The sequence below is a fragment of the Pelodiscus sinensis genome, chromosome 22 (genome assembly GCF_052426305.1).
Source record: "Pelodiscus sinensis isolate ZL-2025 chromosome 22, ASM5242630v1, whole genome shotgun sequence".
NCBI classification, from domain to species: Eukaryota; Metazoa; Chordata; order Testudines; family Trionychidae; genus Pelodiscus; species Pelodiscus sinensis.
The window spans coordinates 23701348-23719769 of NC_143073.1; the positions used below are offsets into that span (position 1 = coordinate 23701348).

The following is an 18422-nucleotide window of genomic DNA, read 5'->3' on the forward strand; positions in this document are numbered from 1 at the left end:
TCGAGAAAGGCTTCGGCATGGAGAGGTGCCCGGGGAGACAGGGAGGGAAGGGGGGGGGATGGGAGGGCAGGGATGGAGGGATGGGGTGGGGGATGGGAAGGGGGAGGGGGATGGAGGGATGGAGGGAGGGAAGGGGGATGGATGGAGGGATGGAGGGAGGAAGGGAGGATGGAGGGAAGATGGGGTGGGGGATGGGAAGGCAGGGATGGAGGGATAGAGGAAGGCAGGGATGGAGGGATAGAAGAAGGGGGATTGGGGGATGGGAGAGCAGGGTTGGAGGGATAGAGGGGTGGAAGGATGGGATGGCAGGGATAGAGGGATAGACTTGGGGGTGTTGCAGGGGTGGGGAATACAAGCTATAGGGGTGTTGGGAGCATGGGCTGTTGTGGTTTTTGCATGGGGTGGAAGGTTACAGGCTGTGGTTTTGGGGTTGTTGCAGGGGGTGGGTTATATATAGACTGTGGAGCGTGTTACAAGAGGTGCTTGAGGTGTAAGGCTGTGGGGGTATTGGGGTTGCAGTGGAAGGTGTTACAGGAGGTGTTGGAGGTATAAGGCTGTAGGGGAGTTGGGGGTTCTTGCAGGGGGTGTCATTCACAGGCTTTGGGACCATGGGTGCTACAGGTCTCTTGCCCCTCAGTTATGGGGGCAGCAGGTAAGTACAGTGGGCTCCCCGGCTCCTGGCGCCAGGGCGGAGGCTGACTGTCCCCGGTGAATGGGACCGACAGACTGTTCAGGTGCTACTAGCTCAGCCCTCACCCCAGGATACCCCCAGGCATCCCCTGCCCCATGGGGGGCCTGGGCTCCCAAGGCCTGCCCAGCACTCAGCCTCCTGCTGATGGGGGAGGGGAAGGGAGGCTCGTACTATGTGGGGGGGGGGGCTTTTGGGAGTAGGACTGAGACCTTGCAAACTTGGCTCACATACAGAGCTGCTGAACCAAATTTTGCGACCACGCTGCCCCCTCCCCCTCCAAGGCCAGCCAGCCTCTGCCCTGGGACCAGACCCCCTGCCCCCCAACCCTGCCATCTCCCCCCCCATCCCTGAGGCTGGTCAGGGTCGGTGCCCCCTAGAGGGAAGGGCCCATGTCCTTATTAGGTGTCTGGCTGGTTCTCCAATGCTCTAGATAGCGTTGGATTTTGATACAAATGGGGGGGGGGGATGCCCAGGGCCTCTTGGGGGTCCTGGCCAGGGTATCAGACAGGCTGGGGGGCAGCAGGGGTTCTGAGGACAGTCGGGATCCTGGAGAGAGGGAGGCAGGCTGGAGTTGTTCAGGGTTTGAAGATCTATTTCTGGGGTCCTTGGGGGGCTCAGTTCCTCTGAGCTGGCCTTAAAATGGGGCCATGGGAAAGGCCCCCTGTCACTGGGGTTTGGGGGATCCCTTCCCTCCTAGGCCCCCCAGACCAGCCGTGCAGAGCCAGCCCACAGTCCTTGGTGACAGCCAGCAGCCAGTGTTACCTGTCGGTGACCAGCCAGAGCTGTGGATCGTTGGGGTAACGGCCTTTCCCAGGAACCACTCGTGGGGGGAGGTGGGGGGGGGTGTCTCTGGCCTTCCCGGGCCTTGGTCTGTGGCTGATCCACCTTCCCGACCACTGTTGCCAGCTCTGCAGCTCCAGGCTGGCGGTTCTGTGTCATGGCCAGTCAGCACCCACTCTGGGTCACCCCTGCCATGGCTGAGCCCCCCAGCTCCCCCAGCTGGGAAAATCTGCATTTAACCAGTGCCCCCAAAGCAGCTTGTTTCAATCCCCTGACTGGGATATGTGTGGGTACCAAAATCTGCAGATTTCCCTCCTCCCATTGGGATCCCAGCAGGACAGAAGAACAAGCCTGACAGGCACTCCCTGGCTCCCCCTACCGCCCTACTGACAGCACCAGCAGAGAGACAGAGAGCGAAAAGATCGGTGGGGGGAGGAGGGGCAGGAGTTAGTGGGGAAATGCAGGTTGCAATTGAGGGGCACTGGCAGAGTGCTGGGGGGAGCCCAGAATGGGGATCAGGGGTCAGGATTGAGGGGCATTAAAATCCACCCAAAATCCCCAGGTCAGGTTCCTCCTTCCAGTCCGCTCAGCCCGCCCCCTGGGGGCTCTGCCACTCTAACCTCTCCGCACCCCTCTCTTTGTTCCAGCGGGGCGAACGGGGCTCCCAGGCCCGCGCTCTCCTCCCTCCCTGGCTCGCTCCCGGCAGCCGGCTCTGTCCCTGAGACCCTTAACCTGTGAGGGCAGCGCAGAGTTCACAGGTGAGGTTCTTGGGAGCTGAGCGACTGACCCCAATGCAGCACTCGCCAGTGGGATAGGTCTCAGCCCATTGCGCCCGGGAGACACAGAGAGCCCCCCACAACCACCAGCTCCCCTTCCCGAGCCAGGCGCTCTGCCCCCTGGGTTAGAACTTACGTGCCGCAGACTTCTTGTGCTTCCCTGGACGCGTCGAGTGCCTGTTCGTGCCTCAGTTTCCCCAGCTGCACAATGACACAACTGGGCCCTGATCGCAGTGGGGTCTGGTGGAGTCTTGGCTGAGCATGGCCTGTGTTTGAGCTGAAACAGGCCTGGGAGAGCACGAAACACTTCTCCCCACCCCCACCCCTGGCTCGCCTGAGGGAGCAGGTTTGACGGGTGTCTCTGTGCCTTTAAGGCTCCTGCTCCCAGAGACACCATCAAATGGCTGAACCCCAAAGCACGCAGCATGGACCCGCTGAGCCAGGCAGTATGGGGAGGCTCCTCATCACCTACAGCCACAGACTGAGAGAACCCAGGAGTCCAGGCTCCCCCACCCCCACTTCTAACCACTAGACCCCTCTCCCCTCCCAGCTGGGGAGAGCACCCAGGAGTTCTCCCAGAGCCCCTCCCCCCTGCTTTACCCACTCGACTCCCATCCCCTTTTCTATGGTAACTACTTGGAGAAACAGCTCTCACAGCGCCCCTCGCCCCCGGCCCGCAGCCCCGGCTAGCGCAGATCTGCACAAGGTGGGAGTTGGGACCCCAGGGCTGGGGGGCAGAGGCTGCGGGGCAGGAGTGAGGGGCACCGGCAGGGTGGGGGGGCAGGGCTGGGCTGGCAGGAGCTGTGGGTAGGGAGGGAGGGGCACGGCAGGGCTGGGTTGGCAGGAGCTGTGGGTAGGGAGGGAGGGGCACGGCAGGGCTGGGTTGGCAGGGGCTGCAGGTCGGGAGCAAGGAGCAGCAGCAGGGCTGGGTTGGCAGGGGCTGCAGGTCGGGAGCAAGGAGCAGCAGCAGGGCTGGGTTGGCAGGGGCTGTGGGGTGGGAGTGAGGGGCACCAGCAGGGCTGGGTTGGCAGGGGCTGTGGGGTGGGAGTGAGGGGCACCGGCAGGGCTGGGTTGGCAGGGGCTGTGGGGTGGGAGTGAGGGGCACCGGCAGGGCTGGGTTGGCAGGGGCTGTGGGGTGGGAGTGAGGGGCACCGGCAGGGCTGGGTTGGCTGGGGCTGTGGGGTGGGACTGAGGGGCACCGGCAGGGCTGGGTTGGCTGGGGCTGTGGGGTGGGAGTGAGGGGCACCGGCAGGGCTGGGTTGGCTGGGGCTGTGGGGTGGGAGTGAGGGGCACCGGCAGGGCTGGGTTGGCTGGGGCTGTGGGGTGGGAGTGAGGGGCACCGGCAGGGCTGGGTTGGCAGGGGCTGTGGGGTGGGAGTGAGGGGCACCGGCAGGGCTGGGTTGGCAGGGGCTGTGGGGTGGGAGTGAGGGGCACCGGCAGGGCTGGGTTGGCAGGGGCTGTGGGGTGGGAGTGAGGGGCACCGGCAGGGCAGGGTTGGGAGGGGCTGTGGGGTGGGAGTGAGGGGCACCGGCAGGGCAGGGTTGGGAGGGGCTGTGGGGTGGGAGTGAGGGACACCAGCAGGGCTGGGTTGGCAGGGGCTGTGGGGTGGGAGTGAGGGACACCGGCAGGGCTGGGTTGGCAGGGGCTGTGGGGTGGGAGTGAGGGACACCGGCAGGGCTGGGTTGGCAGGGGCTGTGGGGTGGGAGTGAGGGACACCAGCAGGGCTGGGTTGGCAGGGGCTGTGGGGTGGGAGTGAGGGACACCGGCAGGGCTGGGTTGGCAGGGGCTGTGGGGTGGGAGTGAGGGGCACCGGCAGGGCTGGGTTGGCTGGGGCTGTGGGGTGGGAGTGAGGGGCACCGGCAGGGCTGGGTTGGCAGGGGCTGTGGGGTGGGAGTGAGGGGCAGGCTTGGGGGGGTGGAGGCTTCTTGTCCCTTTGCTGCGCTGATCCTCCTGCCTCACAGGCCCCCCTCTGTTTAAGGGACATATTAATTCACAGCTCCATGCTGGGCTGTCTGGTTTCCATGGAGACAGATCTTGGAGGCCGACAGCTCCCCTCTTCTCCTGTCGCCCCGAGCTGCCTCCCTCCAGCGCTGGGTGTGCGGGGACCCCTTGCCTGGCATGGGATGCAGCCACCTCTGGGGTGGGGTGGTGCCTGGTTATAAAGGGACCCCTCACCCCATACAGAAATCCAGCTGCCTCTGGGGTGGGTGTGGCCAGAATGTGGGCCCGCCCTCTCCATTGTGATGTCCCTGCGGGTTCCATGCTCCCTGCGCTGGGCGATGCCCGTCACCTCCCGGCTGTTGCTGCCCCTTTGCCTCAGCCTCCTCCTGGTCCCCTGGGCGCCCGGCTGCCTCTTCTGCTTCTCCACCCCCCAGCAGCGCCTGCGCGTCTGCCAAGTCTTCCTGGGCCATGCCAGTTCCCGGCACACCGCCTGCCTGGGCACCCTGCAGGCTGCCTTCCAGCCCCACACCCAGCTGGTGGTGGGTGAGTGGGGACCGGGAGCTGGACAGCCAGCCCCAGATCCGCCCCCCAAAACCCACCCCCTGTAGCTCCGTCCATCCTCTGTTCCCTCCCTTCCTCCTGTCTGTCTGCCCATCCCTTCTGCCTTCTGTTCCCTCCCTCGCTCCTGTCCCTCTGCCCAGCCCTCCCACAGCTCCACCGGGCTCCAGCTGTGTCCTCTGAGTTAGCCTCTCCCGCACCCATCCTGCCATTTCCAGCTCCACCCACCCATCCGGCCATCCCTCAGTTCCACCCTTCCCCTTCTCCAGCTTAGCCACTCTCTAGCTCTCCATGCCTAGCTCCATCATTCCTCCATCTTCCTCTCCGTCCATCCCTGGCTCTGTCGTCCCTCCGTCTTCACCTCCATCTGTTCCTGGCTCCGTCATCCCTCTGGTTTCCCCTTCATCCCTGGCTCCATCATCCCTCTGTCTTCCCCTCCATCCATCCCTGGCTCTGTCATCCCTCTTTGCTCCCATCCATCCCTAGCTCCATCATCTCCCCATCTTCCCCTCCATCCATCTCTATCCCTGGCTCCATTATCCCTCTGTCCTCCCCTCTGTCCATCCTTGGCTCTGTCATCCCTCCGTGTTCCCATCCATACCTGACTCTGTCATCTGCATCTTCACCTCCATCCATCCTTGTCTCCATTATCCCTCTTTCTCCCTCTTCCTCCATCTCTGGCTCCTTCATCCCTCTGTCATCCTTCCCTAGCTCTCTGTCATCCTTCCATTCCCCCCCCCCCATCCATCCCTGATTCTGTCATCCTTCCATCTTCCCCTCCATTCATCCCTGGTTCCATCATCCCTCCATCTTCACCTTCATCCCTTCCTGGCACTATCATCCCTCTGGTGTCCCCTTCATCCCTAGCTCCATCCTCCCTCTATCTTCCCCTCCATCCATCCATCCCTGACTCTGTCATTCCTCTGTGTTCCTATCCATCCCTAGCTCTGTCATCTCTCCATCTTCCCCTCCATCCATCCCCATCCCTGGCTCTTTCATTCCTCCATCTTCCCCTCCGTCCATCCCTGGCTCTCTCATCCCTCCACCTTCACCTCCATCCCTTCCTGGCTCCATCATCCCTCTGGTTTCCCCTTCATTCCTAGCTCCATCATCCCTCTTATCTTCCCCTCCATCCATCCATCCCTGGCTCTGTCGTCCCCCCGTGTTCCCATCCATCCCTAGCTCTGTCATCTCTGCATCTTCCCCTCCATCCATCCATCCATCCATCCCTGTCTCCCTTATCTCTCCATCTCCCTCTTCCTCCATCTCTGGCTCCATCATCCCTCTATGTTACTCTCCATCCATCCCTGTCTCTGTCACCTCTCTGTCTTCCTCTCCATTCATCCCTGGCTCCATTATCTTTCTGTGTTCTCTTCCATCTGTCCCTGGCTCTGTCTTCCTTCCATCTTCCCCTCCATTCATCCCTGGCTCCATTATCTCTCTGTCTTTCCCTCCATCCATCACTGGCTCTGTCATCTGCATCCTTCCCTCTGTCTATGATCCCCCCGTGGGCCGGACTTCAGGGCAGAACTTGTTCCCTTACCCACTAACCCTACTCTCCCCAGGTGCAGTGGAGCTGGAGAAGCTGAAGGATACTTTCTCCAATGTCATCTTCTCCCTAGAGGAGAAAGGAGTGGCCAAGGGTGGGTCAGGGCTGGTTGGGGCCATGGGGAAGGAGGGAGGGGAGAGGAAGGGGGAAGGGAGGCCCGGGAGGTGGCTGGGAAAGGGGAAGGAGTTAGGGTGATGTGGGGGAGGGGCTAGAAAGGCAGGGGGAGGAGCCAAGGCTGTGGGGAGGGTGTGGGCAGGGGGCTTGGTTCTGACCCCCTCTGGCCCCCCAGTTCCCTACCAGGTGGCCTTCCCGGAGGTTGCAGCGCGGATCCAGCCGGAGCTGGCTCAGCTGAAACCAGGTGAGACGGGGCCTGAGGGGGGCTGGGAGCCGACTGCCTGGAGGGACCCGCCCTAGCACGTGCCCCCCCCCCCCCCCATCCACGTACATCCCCTGTCCTGGAGCAAGCGGCGAGGGGCTGGGTCCTCAGGGCCCACCCAGCCCTTGGCCTGCTGTGGGGCAGGGGCTGAGACCCACAAACTCCTTCCCCCGACCAGCCAGGCCCTGCTCTGTGGCTGGGTTGGAGCCAGCACCCCCTGGAGGGGCCGGGCTTGGGGGGGATGCCCAGATATGGCCTGACCTGGGCTCCTGTTTCCTCCCTTTGCAGCTCCTGCTTGCATCCCGCCTTGTGGTGAGTCCTCACGTCAGGGGGGGCTCCCCTCCCCCCAGCCCTGCCAGTGCCCCTCCCCACCGGCCCACAGCCCCAGCTCTGCCCCCCAGCCTGCCCAGTGCCCCTCACTCCTGACCTGCAGCCCTTGCTCTGTCCCCCCAGCCCTGTCGGCACCCCTCATCCCTGACCCTCAGTCCCTGCCAACCCAGCCCTGCCCCCCAGCCCTGCAAATGCCCCTCACCCCCGACCCGCAGCCCCTGCTCTGCCCCGCAGTCCTGCTGGTGCCCCCACTCTCAACCTACAGCCCCAGCTAACCCAGCCTGGGCTCCCCACAGCTCTGCCGGGCCCCTCACTCCCGACCCCTGGCCCCCTGCCCTGGTCTCTCCTGCCCATTTGACTGTTCTCCGCAGGGTATCAGAAAGACGCCCAGGTTTACCGATGCTCCTCGTGCAGCACAGTGGAGTGTCAGCTGCCCCTGGACTGCCCAGGTACGTGCTGCTCCCCGATGCCCATGGGGCGCTGTGATGCCCGGTTCCTCCAAGAGTCCCATAACCCCAGGAGCCCTGGCCAAAGCCTACCAAGGGGTTCAACCCAGGCTCCACAACCCGGTCCTGTGCTTTCGGCAGACACAGAAATCCCCTCATCTCCAGCCCCACGTCCCACCCCGAGTAGCCATGTCCCAGTGCTGGGCGAGGGGTCCCCCCATCTCCAGCCCCACGTCCCACCCGGGTAGCCGTGTCCTTGCACCGGGCGAGGGGTCCCCTCATCTCCAGCCCCATGCCCCACCCCGGGTAGCCATGTCCCAGTGCCGGGCGAGGGGTCCCCCCATCTCCAGCCCCACGTCCCACCCGGGTAGCCGTGTCCTTGCACCGGGCGAGGGGTCCCCTCATCTCCAGCCCCATGCCCCACCCCGGGTAGCCATGTCCCAGTGCCGGGCGAGGGGTCCCCCATCTCCAGCCCCACGCCCCACCCCGGGTAGCCATGTCCCAGTGCCGGGCGAGGGGTCCCCCATCTCCAGCCCCACGCCCCACCCGGGTAGCCATGTCCCAGTGCCGGGCGAGGGGTCCCCCATCTCCAGCCCCACGCCCCACCCCGGGTAGCCATGTCCCAGTGCCGGGCGAGGGGTCCCCCCATCTCCAGCCCCACGTCCCACCCGGGTAGCCATGTCCCAGTGCCGGGCGAGGGGTCCCCCCATCTCCAGCCCCACGTCCCACCCGAGTAGCCGTGTCCCAGTGCCGGGCGAGGGGTCCCCCCATCTCCAGCCCCACGTCCCACCCGGGTAGCCATGTCCCAGTGCCGGGCGAGGGGTCCCCCCATCTCCAGCCCCACGCCCCACCCGGGTAGCCATGTCCCAGTGCCGGGCGAAGGGTCCTCTCATCTCCAGCCCCACGTCCCACCCCGAGTAGCCATGTCCCAGTGCCGGGCGAGGGGTCCCCCCATCTCCAGCCCCACGCCCCACCCGGGTAGCCGTGTCCCAGTGCCGGGCGAGGGGTCCTCTCATCTCCAGCCCCACGTCCCACCCCGGGTAGCCATGTCCCAGTGCCGGGCGAGGGGTCCCCCATCTCCAGCCCCACGCCCCACCCGGGTAGCCATGTCCCAGTGCCGGGCGAGGGGTCCCCCATCTCCAGCCCCACGCCACACCCGGGTAGCCATGTCCCAGTGCTGGGCGAGGGGTCCCCCCATCTCCAGCCCCACGTCCCACCCGGGTAGCCGTGTCCCAGTGCCGGGCGAGGGGTCCCCCATCTCCAGCCCCATGACCCACCTGGGACAGCTGTGTCCCAGTGCCGGGCGAGGGGTCCCCCTATCTCCAGCCCCACATCCCACCCCGAGTAGCCGTGTCCCAGTGCCGGGCGAGGGGTCCCCCATCTCCAGCCCCACGTCCCACCCGGGTAGCCATGTCCCAGTGCCGGGCGAGGGGTCCTCTCATCTCCAGCCCCACGTCCCACCCCGAGTAGCCGTGTCCCAGTGCCGGGCGAGGGGTCCCCCCCATCTCCAGCCCCACGTCCCACCCCAAGTAGCCGTGTCCCAGCGCCGGGCGAGGGGTCCCCCCATCTCCAGCCCCACGTCCCACCCCAAGTAGCCGTGTCCCAGTGCCGGGTGAAGGGTCCCCCTCATCTCCAGCCCCATGTCCCACCCCAAGTAGCCGTGTCCCAGTGCCGGGCGAGGGGTCCCCCCATCTTCAGCCCCACGCCCCACCCCGAGTAGCCGTGTCCCAGTGCCGGGCGAGGGGTCCCCCCATCTCCAGCCCCACATCCCACCCCGAGTAGCCATGTCCCAGTGCCGGGCGAGGGGTCCCCCCATCTCCAGCCCCACATCCCACCCCGAGTAGCTGTGTCCCAGTGCCGGGTGAAGGGTCCCCCCTATCTCCAGCCCCACGTCCCACCCTGGGTAGCCGTGTCCTTGCACCGGGCGAGGGGTCCCTGTATAACCAGCCTCACACCCCACCCCAGAGGTGGCTGCATCTCAGTGCAGGGCAAGGAATTCCCTGGGGGGAGGGGTTCCTATATAACCTACTCCCCATGCCCCACCCCAGAGCATCTGCATCACTATCCTTGCTTGGACTCCCCCCACCCCCGTTTTGCTCTGCCAGTGGAGGACGTGTGGAAGGCGGAGGGGAACCGGACGGCCCTGAGATGCAGGGTCCCCTTCCAGACTTCCCCCGAAGTGAGGATCGGCTGGAGGTTTGCCAAGGATGTGAGTGTGGTTGGGGGAGGGGTCCTGTCTCGTTTTGTGGCTGCCCATTAAGGGAGCAGAAAAATCAATGGGGGCACCTGGGGGTGTGTATGGAAGCAAGTCATTTTACTGGCTGTCCAGACTGGAATGGGGGGGCTGTCTGTCGGCTGCCCCCGCTCCATCCCCCTCACCCCTCCCCATGCCCACTTCCCCGGCCCACACCAGCCAACTCTGCTCGCTCCTGCCCCCAGCTCCGAACCCGAGATCTCTCCCTCTTCCGGGACCTGCGCCAGGGGGCCAGCTCCCTCATCCTCCACCCCACGCGGGTCTCGCACCGTGGCACCTACGTCTGCCAGCTGACCGAGGAGGACGACGTGGTAGCCCGCAAATACTTCTACCTCAATGGTGAGAAGGGATGTGGGGTTGAGTGGTTAGAGCAGGGGGACTGGGAGCCTCGGTTCCATTCCCAACCCAGGGAGGGGAGTGGGATGGAGCTGGTAAGACCGGGGCAGGCGGCTGGGAATGGTGACTTGTGGGTTCTATCTTGCTCGGGGAGGGAGTGGGGTCTAGTGGTTGGAGCAGCAGGCGCTGGGAGCCAGGACTCCTGGGTTTCCTCTCCCCACAGTGACTTCCAGCAGCCAGGGGGCAGAGACGGACCTGCAGAACATGTTCCTGGCCATTTTGCGGTCCCCAGGGGGGCGGGGGGCCGGCGGGCCCGAGGGACATTTCCCCCGGCTCCCGGAGCTGCTGGCGGAGCCCGACTCCCTGCACAAGAGGAACGTGGTGCTGCTGATGGTGGGGCTGGCACTGAGCGCCATGCTGGGCACCCTGCTGCTGGGGTGAGCTTGCTGGGCCCCTCCAGCCCGGGAACCTCCCCGCCCCATGGGCCTGACCAATGGCCCATCTGGCCTGGGACTCCACCCCTACCAGACCTGACCATTGGGCCCACCCACAGCCTGGTATCTGGTGGCAGGGAGTTCCCCAGGCCCCCACTTCCTCCTCTTACCAAGCCCTTGGTGGCCCCAAACTCCCTGCTCTGGGGGGGCCTAGCCCAGCCCCCAAGACCCCATTGGCCTTCTGGGTCCCAACTCAGTCCAGCCCCCTTCCCTCCCCCCTCCGTAAGCACCCAGCAGTGACACCAGCATGCTGGGGGCTGGAGGCTGCATCCCTCTTTGGGCTTGTCACTCCCCGCCGGCCCCCGGGCCCCCTGCCATGGCTTCCTTCTCTCACTGGCTCCTCCCTTCACAGAGGAGATTCCCCTGCCTCTGCTCCCTCTTTTCCTCTCCTCCACCCTAGCACTTCTCCCCCCCTCCCCCCCGCCCACATCTTCTCTTTCTCTCCCCACAGGGGCGTCTTTCGCCGGGCCATGGCCTGGCCCCGATGAAACCAGCCCAGAGCGGACCCTCGGCTCCTGCCGTGCCCCAGGGTTGGCAGAGTGAATTCCCTGATAAGAATAAACTCACAGTCCAGCCTGAGCCGGAGTCCTGCAGTGTGGGGGTGGGCTGCAGGAGCAGGTTGCAGGGGGAGGGGGGGATGCTGGTGGTCAGGGGGCAGCATGAGGGGTGCTGCACTGCAGAGGGGGCCTGGTAGGGTGGGCCCAATGCTCTGAGGTGGTGCACTGGGTCCTGGGCTGCATGGGGGGGTTGTCAGTGGTCAGGGGGCAAGCCTGATGCACTAGAGTAACACCGGGGAGTGCTGGGCTTGGGGGGGGGGGGGTTGGGAGTCAGGGCTGGCTGATGCCCTGGGACAGCCCTGGGGGGTGCAGGGTGGGGGGGGCTGGGAGTCAGGGCTGGCTGATGCCCTGGGACAGCCCTGGGGGGTGCAGGGTGGGGGGGGGCTGGGAGTCAGGGCTGGCTGATGCCCTGGGACAGCCCTGGGGGGTGCAGGGCGGGGGGGGGGGTTGATGCCGGGGTATTTGATGCTGTTGGCACATGCAAATAGCTGGGGCAGGGTCTGGGGTGAGGAGGGCCCCCCCTGGGGAGGAGACAGTCGGGGGTGAGGGGAAAAGGGGGCGTAGCTTGACGTTTGAGGAGTCTCCCCTCCCCACTTGCCCCGCCCCCTTTGTTTCCCCGCCTCCCGGCACTCGCTGCCTCCCCCTGGCGGCCAGGCGAGCTGGGTGCGGGGGGAGGGGCAGGCTCCTGGAAGTTCCCACGGGCCCAGGATCTCCTTATATGGTCAGTGATGTGGCGCGAGGCGGGGATTCCCCCTGCGCGCGGCCGAGCCTGGCCCGGAGCAAACAGAGCCGCGTGGCCGGGGAGCGAAACGCAGCGCACGGTGCGTCCGGGGCGGGGGGCAGGTTGGGGGGACCCCACGGGCGGGCCCGGCAGGGTTTGGGGGGGACCCCACGGGCGGGCCCGGCAGGGTTTGGGGGGGACCCCACGGGCGGGCCCGGCAGGGTTTGGGGGGACCCCACGGGCGGGCCCCGCAGGGTTTGGGGAACAGGCTCCGATGTGGGGGGGGGGGTCTGACCTGCCCTATCGCGCCGACCAGGGGCTAAGATGATGGGGTCTGACCCTCCCCCCCCGAAGCCCAACAGCGTCCCGGGGGGATTCCTCCCCCCCCCCCCCAGTTCTTTCTTCCTTTTCTCTGTCGCTTTGTGTCTTCCCTCGCCTGCGTCTGCAGCTTCCTCGGAGTACCAACCAACCCCCCATGCCCATGGGGAGGAGAGACTGGGGGAGGGAAAGCTGTGGAGGAGTGCTGGGGGGAGAGAAGGGATTATGGGGTGTTGGGGACAGAGGAGGGGCTGTGGGATGAAGGTGGGGGAGGGGTTATGGAGTATTGGGGGCAGAGGAGGGGCTGTGGGGTGGGGGAGGGGTTATGGAGTGTTGGGGGCAGAGGAGGAGCTGTGGGGTGAGGGTGGGGGAGGGGTTATGGAGTGTTGGGGGGCAGAGGAGGGGCTGTGGGGTGGGGGAGGGGTTATGGAGTGTTGGGGGCAGAGGAGGAGCTGTGGGGTGAGGGTGGGGGAGGGCTTATGGAGTGGTGGGGGGCAGAGGAGGGGCTGTGGGGTGGGGGAGGGGTTATGGAGTGTTGGGGGCAGAGGAGGGGCTGTGGGGTGAGGGTGGGGGAGGGGTAATGCAGTGTTGGGGGCAGAGGAGGGGCTGTGGGGTGAGGGTGGGGGAGGGGTTATGGGGTGTTGGGGACAGAGGAGGGGCTGTGGGGTGAGGGTGGGGGAGGGGTTATGGGGTGTTGGGGGCAGAGGAGGGGCTGTGGGGTGAGGGTGGGGGAGGGTTTATGGGGTGTTGGGGGCAGAGGAGGTGCTGAACCTGGTAGATAGAGCGGGGGCTGGGGCGGGGGGGGGGGGAGGAATACTGAGATTTCCCGGAGGTCAGGAAATGTTTCCAAACATCCTGATGTGAGGAAAGAGGCTGTGACGTGGAGGGGGCGGGAGGGGAGGGTGTGTGGGGGTTACCCGGGCATGTGACTCATAGGAGGAGACAGCTGCAGGGTCAGTTTCAGAACCCAGGTATCCGGACAAGTATCTTCCCCCTGTCCTGCTGACCCTGATGGGGGGGGGGGGGGGAGCGGAGCTGGGGGGGCTGGGGAGATGGAGGAAGGTGCTTCTTCCCTTTCCAGCTGTTGTTTGGGGACTGATGACCCCCACCCCTGCCAGGGTCACCTACAGCCACCTCCCTGAGACCAGCCTGGGACTTTCACCCCACCCCGGGGGGCAGGCAGGAACAAGGTTCCCCAGAGCTAGGTCCAGGATTCCCCAACCTGGGAAGTTCTCCTGAAAGTCCCACACATGAGGGGGGAGGGGCTGAGATTGTGAGGGGTGGGGCTTTGCACCTCTGTGAGACCATGTGGCTGTGAGTGAGAGTCTGGGTGTGTCTGTTTATTTGTATGGTTGTATGTGTGAAGAGGGGTGTGTGCCTGGGTACAGCTGTGCATCTTCATGGCTTTGGGTGTGATTGTGTGTATCTGGGGTTGTACATCTGCATCTCTGAGTGCCTGTATCTTTGTGCGGAGGTCTCTGGGTGGCAGGGTGTTGATGAGCCTGTGCTGGCATAGCTGTAGGCCCAGCACCGTGGGTGTGAGGGAGAAATGGTGTGCGAGTGTGTCTTGGGAGTGCACTTCATTTCCCCTCTCTTGGGAGTTAAATGATTGCCAATTAATTCCAGCTAATTAACACTTCTGTGGCCTGGTCAGAGCTGTATAACTCCCCTGGGTTGGCTTGGCAGCTGCCCTACTGTGGCCTTGTCTCTGGACAACCAGGGTGGTGTATAGGAGCCCAGCCTCAGGGTGTCACCTTAACCAAGCGGGCGCACAAGGCAGCTGCATGGGTCAGGTTTAGCATAACTATGGCTGGTCGTAGGTTGGCCTCCAGGGCTGACCGTGCTAAGAGGAGGCTGGAGGCCACCAAACCCCCATCCGAACCTGCTGGTGGCCGCCTGACTGGGGCTGGCACAGACTCATTGTGGGGTGTAGTCCCCATCCTGGCTGGGGATGTCTCGTTCCCTGACTCCGCACCTTTGCTTTTGGGTGCCTGTAGGTGATCTGGTTTCTCCAGAGGTGTCTTTCCCTCTGTGTGTTGAGGCCTGCCTGCTTGTGATGTGAGGAGGGGTGGGGGGGACTGCTTGGCTGTATGTGGGTGTCTGGGGGGTGTCTCTGTGTGTTTTTCTCTGAGGGTGTCTGTGTGCCCACATGTGTGTTTCTCTGGGGGTCTTTCCCTCTCTGCCTGTGTGTGTATTTGGGTGTGAGCAGCTGTCCGACTGTGTGTCTGTGCTTTTTTTTGCTTGTTTCTCTGGGACTGTCTCTTACCCTTACTGCCCTCTCCGCCTGTGTCTCTGTCTGGTGGGTGTGTAGGGAGGTGTCTTTCTGCCAGAGTCTCTCCCACGCCTCAGCCCTGGATTTCCGGCTGTGTTGTAACCTTGTGACACCCGGGGCGGGCTGTGGGTGGGAACACGAGAGGCCAGGCTGCACCAAGAAATGGGCTGAGGCCACCCACGAAGGGGGATACCAGGGTGTCAGGCCTGGGGGAGGCACTGATGGGGGATAGGACGCCAGGGTGAATGGCCCCAGGGGGGATTGGATGGGCCAGGAAGCCGGGCAGGCCATAGGTCTGAGCCTAGCTGAGCAGGCGCGTGGTGATGTAACTGGGCTGCAATCCTGCCGTTGTTCCTGACTCGCAGTGATGTCACCGGCTTGCATCAGCCACACAAACCCCTCCTCTTCCTCGCTGGCCAGAGCTCCCCTGGATCCAGCCCCCCAGTACCCTGAGCCCCATTCCCCTGCCCCCCACAAGCGGCTCACCGGGGTCCTGCCCCCCCAGGACGAGCCCCGCCCGCGCCATGAGAGAGGAGGTGGAGACGGGCGCCCGGTTCCTGTCGCGCTTGGTGAACCGGCACGGCCAGCTGGACGAGGGGCGCATGGAGCAGTTCGGGGAGCACCTGGCCGCCGTCCTGCGCGAGCGGTACAGCCAGCACTGGTACCCCGAGAACCCCGCCAAGGGGCAGGCCTACAGGTACGGCCAGGGCTGGGGGCTGTGGTGGGGAGGCTCAGCCCGCTGGGTACCACAGCCCGAGCTGTAGCTGGGGCTCGCTGTATGGGTGGTGGGGCGGTTGCCTGCTGGGGGTCCCATCAGGTCGCTGGTCTCTGACCCCCTCCCCGGCCTCTCCCACTCCAGGTGTATCCGCATCAACCGGAGGCATCGGGTGGACGAGTCGCTGCTCCAGGCCTGTGTGGACTGCGGGCTGGAGTACTCGGAGCTGGCGCTGCCCCGGGAGCTGGCGCTCTGGATCGACCCAGGGGAAGTTTGCTGTAGGTGAGTTTCTCCCCCGCCCCCGGCTCGCAGCACCCTGCTGGACCTCTCCTGTAGGAGACAAAAGCCCTACTACCGCTGCAGTGCCTCGAGAATCGCCCGTAGCTCAGCCCCTTACGCCAGGACTCCTGGGTTCTGTCCCGCTCCCACGCAGCTCCCCCACCAGGCACTAAGCCCTTCCTCGCCCCGCACTGGCTCTCGGGTTGGGACTGGCTGGCTCAGGAGGGCCGGGAACGGGGCACAGGGCCTGTCTCCTCTAGGGGGCGCTGGTTCTGAGCCATCCCAGGGCAGGGAGCTGGCTGGGGGGTAAGGGGCACAGGGACCATTGTGGACTAATGGGGCCGGGGTGCCAGTTTCTGAAGCACCCTCTCTCCCCCTCTCCCGACGCGCCCGTCCCCCAGACTTGGGGAGAACAGCCAGTACTTCACGGTGAGCCCCTCAGAAGAGGCCAGCGGCAAAGGGACCCCGGAGCCCGAGACGTCGGACTATCACTCGGCGTCGCCCTCGGACAGCTCCTCGGAGGACGAGGGATCGGCCAAGCCTGCCTTGTTGCCGGCCCCGGCTCTGGCCCCGAGCCGACCTGTGCCGCGGGAGCCTAGCAAACAGGTGATGGGGTCCCTGTGGCCCAGCTGGGGGGAGGGGGGATCCCTGTCCTTACGGGGCGTGGGGCTGGGACCCAGCAAACTTACCAATGAACAGGGCTGCTGATGGTGGAGCCCAAGGGGCCTAGAGCCACCCTCCCGAGCCAGCCAGTCCATCCCCTTGGGGCTGGAGCAGAGTTGGTACCCCGGAGAAAGGCCCCACCCCCGAGCCGTGCCCCTGCATCTGGAGTGAACGTTCCAGAGGTGGCTGCATCTTGGCACTAGGCAAGGAGTCCCTGGATAAGCAGTCCCCGCGCCCCACCCCAGAGCCAGCCGCATCTTGGCGCCGGGTGAGCAGAACACCCCACCCCAGAGGCAGCTGCATCTCAGCTCCAGGCAAGGGATCCTTGTATAAACAGCCCCCATGCCTCACCCCAGAAGCAGCCGCATCTCAGCTCCAGGCAAGGGATCCTTGTGTAAACAGCCCCCATGCCCCACCCCAGAGGCCGCCGCATCTCGGCTCCAGGCAAGGGATCCTTGTATAAACAGCCCCCAGGCCCCACCCCAGAAGCAGCCGCATCTCAGCTCCAGGCAAGGGATCCTTGTATAAACAGCCCCCATGCCCCACCCCAGAGGCCGCTGCATCTCGGCTCCAGGCAAGGGATCCTTGTATAAACAGCCCCCATGCCCCACCCCAGAGGCAGCTGCATCTTGGCTCCAGGCAAGGGATCCCTGTATAAACAGCCCCTATCCCCTTCCCCAGAGGCAGCTGCATCTTGGCTCCAGGCAAGGGATCCCTGTATAAACAGCCCCTATGCTTCACCCCAGAAGCAGCCGCAGCTTGGCTCTGGGCGAGGGGTCCCTGGATATTTCGACTCCTGCTAAGGTCTTTTCTTTCCCCACAGGCTGCTGAGTTATTCTACGTCCCAGCCCCCATGTGGGTTCCTTGCACTGCCCAGCGCCTGGTCAGCTACATCCCCACCTACCAGCCTCTCTCCTTCTACTACGTCAGCCTCGGAGCAAAGCCCTCGCTGACCAAGAGACCCAACGCCGACCGGCTGCGGCGCCTCACCCACCGCGCTGCCAAGGCTTAGGGGCAGGGTGGGAGAGGGGAAAGACTCCAGCCCCTCTCCCTCCTGCCCCCCAGCCCTTTCTCCCAATTAGCACCCTGAGGCTGAGACTGGGTGGAACTCACCACAGCTCTATCCTGCCATGCAAACAGCGCCACCTGGTGGCCATGCAAGGAAGCAGGCTGGAAATGGCTGGAAGCTGGGGATGTCCTCTCCCCACCTCCCAGCTGGTGTCTTAAGGGTTAACCACTCTTCTTGTCAGGCAGGGGATGCGACCCCCAAGACCATGAGGCTGAGCCAGTCGAGTCCGTGTCCTTGGGGACCAGCCACATAGGCAGAGCTCAAAGGCAAAGGGAAGGGAAGACAGGCCTTTCTCTCCCTGGCTGTGGGAGGGGAGAGAGGCTTAGTGGTTAGAGAGGGGGAAGATTGGGAACCAGCTCTGGGATGAGAGTGGGGCCTAGTGGATGGAGCAAGGGGCTGGGAGCCAGGACTCCTGGGTTCCATTGTTGGCTCTTCTGGCACAAAAACAAGCATGTGCACCCACAGCCACACAAGCTGTGCCTCAGTTTCCCACAAGACTCACCTACCTCAGACGGGTGCTGTAGTGCAAACAAATGCAGGGACACTTTATAAAGGCTTTTTCCAGGCAGGGGAAAGGGTTCTGCTAATGATTTTAATATATGTGCTGTAAATAGTGAACCAGTAATTTAATTTATGGGAGCGGAGAGCTGGGGGGGGGGGGGGGGGGTTAAGTCAAATCTATTTACAGAGGCTTTTTGTAGGGTTTTTTAAAAAATCCTTTTTCTATAAAAATTCACAAGTGCCAATTAAAGCGAAATCTGTGGTGACGCAGGAAAGTCTCTGTTTGTCTCTGTCTGTCTGTCTGTCTGTCTGTCTGTCTGTCTGTCTGTCTGCAGCTGTGTGGAGCCGGCCTCTCCCGGGCAGAGCGGCTGGGAGGATATTTGGGTTATGGCACCAGGTGGTAGCCCCAAGCTTGGCCTGGCCCAGGAGAATGCTGGCCCCAGTATGTTGCCACGATTGGGTGTATTGTGGCTTCAGTGCGTGCAGTCGGGAGAGCTAGGAGCTAGTTCTGGGAAGTATGTGGGGTCTAGTGGTTAGAGTGGGGGGGCGGGAGGAGGGGCAGGGAGTCAGTATTCCTAGGTTATTTTTCAGGGTCTGCTCTGGGACCTTGAGCAGGTAACTTCCTCTGTCCTCTAAGGACCCCTCTGTTGCCCATTAAAATGTCCCAAAGAAAAAATACCGTTGGAAACGTGAAGAGATGAGATTTGGGCCGGAGCAGCTGCACCTCCAGATATGGCCACAGGAGGGAGCCAGAGGGTCCCATGATACCTGGAGGGATTTCCCAGCTCCTCCAAGG

At 64.3% G+C, this 18422-nt stretch overlaps 2 protein-coding genes across 10 annotated transcripts; both read left to right on the forward strand.

The window, feature by feature from the left end:
• The first annotated feature begins 212 nt into the window (after positions 1-212).
• On the forward strand, positions 213-11110 carry SPACA6 (sperm acrosome associated 6). 7 transcript variants are annotated; one of them, XM_075908395.2, is made up of 10 exons: positions 213-652; positions 2119-2229; positions 6312-6389; positions 6585-6653; positions 6960-6983; positions 7373-7450; positions 9496-9656; positions 9887-10040; positions 10261-10474; positions 10983-11110. In XM_075908395.2, the coding sequence occupies exons 1-10, from the start codon at positions 640-642 to the stop codon at positions 11017-11019; spliced, it is 939 nt and encodes a 312-aa protein (XP_075764510.2). In that variant the 5' UTR covers positions 213-639; the 3' UTR covers positions 11020-11110. The 7 variants fall into 7 exon arrangements, with proteins under 7 accessions (XP_075764510.2, XP_075764511.2, XP_075764512.2 ...); XM_075908396.2 differs by lacking the exon at positions 6312-6389 and having other exon boundaries at positions 218-652; XM_075908390.2 differs by lacking the exons at positions 213-652; positions 2119-2229 and adding an exon at positions 4070-4731.
• LOC102446080 (protein BTG3-like) lies at positions 10993-17870 on the forward strand. Of its 3 annotated transcripts, none has more exons than XM_075908399.2 (5): positions 10993-11132; positions 14905-15096; positions 15259-15396; positions 15795-15999; positions 16880-17870. In XM_075908399.2, the coding sequence occupies exons 2-5, from the start codon at positions 14924-14926 to the stop codon at positions 17066-17068; spliced, it is 705 nt and encodes a 234-aa protein (XP_075764514.2). In that variant the 5' UTR covers positions 10993-11132; positions 14905-14923; the 3' UTR covers positions 17069-17870. The 3 variants fall into 3 exon arrangements, with proteins under 3 accessions (XP_075764514.2, XP_075764515.2, XP_075764513.2); XM_075908400.2 differs by having other exon boundaries at positions 11037-11061; XM_075908398.2 differs by lacking the exon at positions 10993-11132 and adding an exon at positions 11586-11909 and having other exon boundaries at positions 16880-17868.
• The last annotated feature ends 552 nt before the right edge of the window (positions 17871-18422 follow it).